Source organism: Lucilia cuprina, chromosome 6 (assembly GCF_022045245.1).
Source record: "Lucilia cuprina isolate Lc7/37 chromosome 6, ASM2204524v1, whole genome shotgun sequence".
Lineage (NCBI taxonomy): Eukaryota > Metazoa > Arthropoda > Insecta > Diptera > Calliphoridae > Lucilia > Lucilia cuprina.
The window spans coordinates 52,661,674-52,665,453 of record NC_060954.1 but is presented as its reverse complement, the minus strand read 5'-3'; the positions used below and the strand labels follow the sequence as shown (position 1 = coordinate 52,665,453).

At 29.4% G+C, this 3,780-nt stretch overlaps 2 protein-coding genes across 2 annotated transcripts in view; one reads left to right on the top strand and one right to left on the bottom strand.

Annotated features, from left to right (window-relative positions):
• Window positions 1-3,780, bottom strand: part of LOC111686112 (pickpocket protein 28-like) — a 20,113-nt gene that overhangs the window by 10,780 nt on the left and 5,553 nt on the right. The window lies entirely within an intron of this gene.
• Window positions 740-3,603, top strand: LOC111686103 (pickpocket protein 28). Its single transcript, XM_046954896.1, has 8 exons — window positions 740-1,317; window positions 1,381-1,653; window positions 1,709-1,972; window positions 2,028-2,232; window positions 2,293-2,432; window positions 2,822-2,952; window positions 3,011-3,251; window positions 3,314-3,603. Exons 1-8 carry the CDS (start codon window positions 1,061-1,063, stop codon window positions 3,567-3,569), a joined length of 1,767 nt encoding a protein of 588 aa, XP_046810852.1. The 5' UTR covers window positions 740-1,060; the 3' UTR covers window positions 3,570-3,603.

The following is a 3,780-nucleotide window of genomic DNA, read 5'->3' as shown; positions in this document are numbered from 1 at the left end:
ACTGAACTAGAACTGAACTAGAACTGAACTAGAACTGAACTAGAATTGAACTAGAACTGAACTAGAACTGAACTAGAACTGAACTAGAACTGAACTAAAACTGAACTAAAACTGAACTAAAACTTGACTAGAACTGAAGTAGAACTGAACTAGAACTGAACTAAAACTGAACTAAAACTGAACTAAAACTGAACTAAAACTTGACTAGAACTGAAGTAGAACTGAACTAGAATTGAACTAGAATTGAACTAGAACTGAACTAGAACTAAACTAGAACTGAACTAGAACTGAACTAGAACTGAACTAGAACTGAACTAAAACTGAACTAGAACTGAACTAGAACTGAACTAGAACTGAACTAGAACTGAACTAGAACTGAACTAGAACTGAACTAGAACTGAACTAGAACTGAACTAGAATTGAACTAGAATTGAACTAGAATTGAACTAGAACTGAACTAGAACTGAACTAGAACTGAACTAGAACTGAACTAGAACTGAACTAGAACTGAACTAGAACTGAACTAGAACTGAACTAGAACTGAACTAGAACTGAACTAGAACTGAACTAGAACTGAACTAGAACTGAACTAGAACTGAACTAGAACTGAACTAGAACTGAACTAGAACTGAACTAGAACTGAACTAGAACTGAACTAGAACTGAACTAGAACTGAACTAGAACTGAACTAGAGTTGAACTAGAACTGAACTAGAACTAAATTTAACTTGTAAAATTAATGATTAAAGATAATACAAAGATAAAGTTTGAAAGATCAAACTAGAACGATTAAATTCAACAGTTTTAAGTGAAAACTGGCTCTTTAAATCCTGCACGTGTTGTTCGTAGGTATTCACACCGTGTTACGTAAATTTTTTTTTTGTATAAAGAGATTAAATATATAATGACAATTTTAAATAGTCCTTTGTGATTAAGTTTATTTAATTAAAGTTACACACATTTAGTCATTTTACATAATCCATTAATTGACAAGTATATATAAAAGTTGTATGAAATGTTCCAAAAGTTTTTAGTCATATTTTAACCATAAACAAGGCAAAATGGAAAGTGAAGAAAATGAAAAGTTTACAAATAAAAATTTAAATTTATTAAAACAGATAGAAGAAGAAGATAATTTAAATACAAGTTTACCATCACTGGCATTAAGTGAGGTACCCAGTGATTTAATCATACAGACCAATTTAATATATGGAAAAAAATCTTCGGCTTATAAGGCTGTATTAAGGGAATATTCTAAAAAAACTTCAGTACATGGATTAACTTATATTTTTGCCATACATCGGCCATTTTATGAAAAGTTAAGTGTTAAACAAATGTTTATTAAATTTTGAATTTTTTAACTAATATTTAATACTTTTAGGTTATATTGGATTATTTTTACAGTAATATCACTTTATTTGGCAATAAGCTATATGTGGGAAACATATATCAAATGGTTAGATACTCCAACCATATTGGGTTTCGATGAAACTCTAGTGAAAATTCATAAAATACCATTTCCAACTGTAACCATTTGTCCGGAGAATAAAAGGGATGTAACAAAGTTTGATTTTTCTGATGTATCGGAATTTATATGGTCTGAAATTAAACAATATAATAAATTTCCCGATAAGGAGGTTTTAACAGAGGAATAGTTAGTTTATGTGTAAAATGCTATTGGAAGATTTAACAAATCAATTCTTTTGTAGTGTACAACAATTTTTAGCAACATTACAGACTTGTGATCAAGAAGTTATCAAGAAATTTTCCCCATTTTTACCGACCAACACAAAGGTGGACGTGGCAGAAAATCTTTTAAATATGGTCTCCGATATAAATATAACAATGCAAATATGTAAATGGAATGGACGTTTTGATGAGGGTTGTAATATTATTAGAAAAGTACTTACAAATGAGGGCGTATGCTATCAATTTAATGGTCTAAGACCTCAAGATATATATCGTCATACTGAGTAAGTATTTCCTTATTTTATAAGTCATATGATAAAAAAATCCGTATAATTTCAGTTTTTTAAGTTATAAAGATAAAGAATTCGATAAGTTTAATACTATGCTAAATTGGTCATTGGATTATGGTTATCGGGATCAAGGTTTTAATGCCTATCCAAAAAGATCTATAATGTCATCAGCTCGCAATGGTTTTTACGCATTACTAGGTTCCTATGAAGATGATAATGATTATGTTTGTAATAGATTTAAACAAGGATTTAAGGTATTTAGTATTAAAAACAATAAGATCTATAATTAAATAGTTGTTGTTATTTACATGTAGGTCTTTCTAAACTCTCCCGATAGTGTACCCGTAACAACGGGTAATTATATTTTGGTACCGAATTCGCATGAAGTAATGGTAACAGTTCTACCACAATATATAACATCTCTGGAGAATTTATTACAATTTGGACCAGAAAAGTATGTTAATAAGTTATAGCACCGATCATGAAAATCTTACCAGAATTATAGCGAATATAATCGAAGAATTTCTCCATCACACCCGTCTGTTCTAAAGTTTCAAAAACCAAACTCGTTTTGGTCATATTTGAGACATTATGACATCATAAGGACACCTTTGTTTAAAAAATCGGTTATATGATCTGAAAGTATAATCTTTCGACTTTAAAATTAAGGTTTAACCTCTGTTACATCTCCTCCCTTCTTCCCTAATTCTAAATTTCATTAATTTCCTTTTAAATAATATAATATACTTATCATAAGGTCTCAAATATTTGATTAAGATTTAATTACAATCCATATTGATTTTTCTATAATTTACTATATATTTATATAAAATTTCTATCTAGGAGACAATGTTATTTTAATAGTGAACGAAATTTACACTTCTTTAAATTCTATACACAAAATAATTGTCAAACAGAATGTTTAACTAATTATACCATAGCAAAATGTGGTTGCGCTAAATTTTGGATGCCCAGTAAGTTGTATAATTGTATATAAAATTATCCACTTTAAAACTTTATCATTTTCTTAAGAACCCTTCGATATACCAGTTTGTGATCTATCCAAAGTAAACTGTTATAATAATGCCGCCAATGAGTTGGACGTAATTATAGCAAATCAAACTGCACAAAAACTTAAAGATTCTAATGTGAAAATAATGTGTGATTGCATGCCCGCCTGTAATTCATTGGAATATAATTTCGAAATAACACGTGCCTATTTAGATGCCGAAGCAACTACTCGAGCCCATCGTGAAAATTACGAAGAAGGCGGGTAAGTAATGTTGTCGAGGAGTAATTAGTACAGTTATTTGCAATTGAAATCTTTCGTTTTAGTTCTATTACATCTCGTCTAACGGTTTACTATCGGGAATCTCAATTTACCGCCATTAAACGTACTGTCCTTTATGATCTCACGCAATTAATTGCCAATTGTGGTGGTATTTTCGGCTTATTTATGGGCATTTCAATGTTAAGTGTTATCGAGTTTATATATTTCTTTTCACTGCGTTTGCTGAATAATTTTCATAAGAGAAAATTGATTCAAAAGAAATTGGGTGAATTAGAAATGGAAATTCCAAATTGTTCTTAATAATACAAGTTTTTGAATAAATTAAATGCAATGTACATACATCTGTTCATAATCCTTATGTTATAGTTGTAGTTATTATTGTTATTATGAATATTAAGTGATTTGGATAGACAGATAGATAGATAGATAGATAGATAGATAGATAGATAGATAGATAGATAGATAGATAGATAGATAGATAGATAGATAGATAGATAGATAGATAGATAGA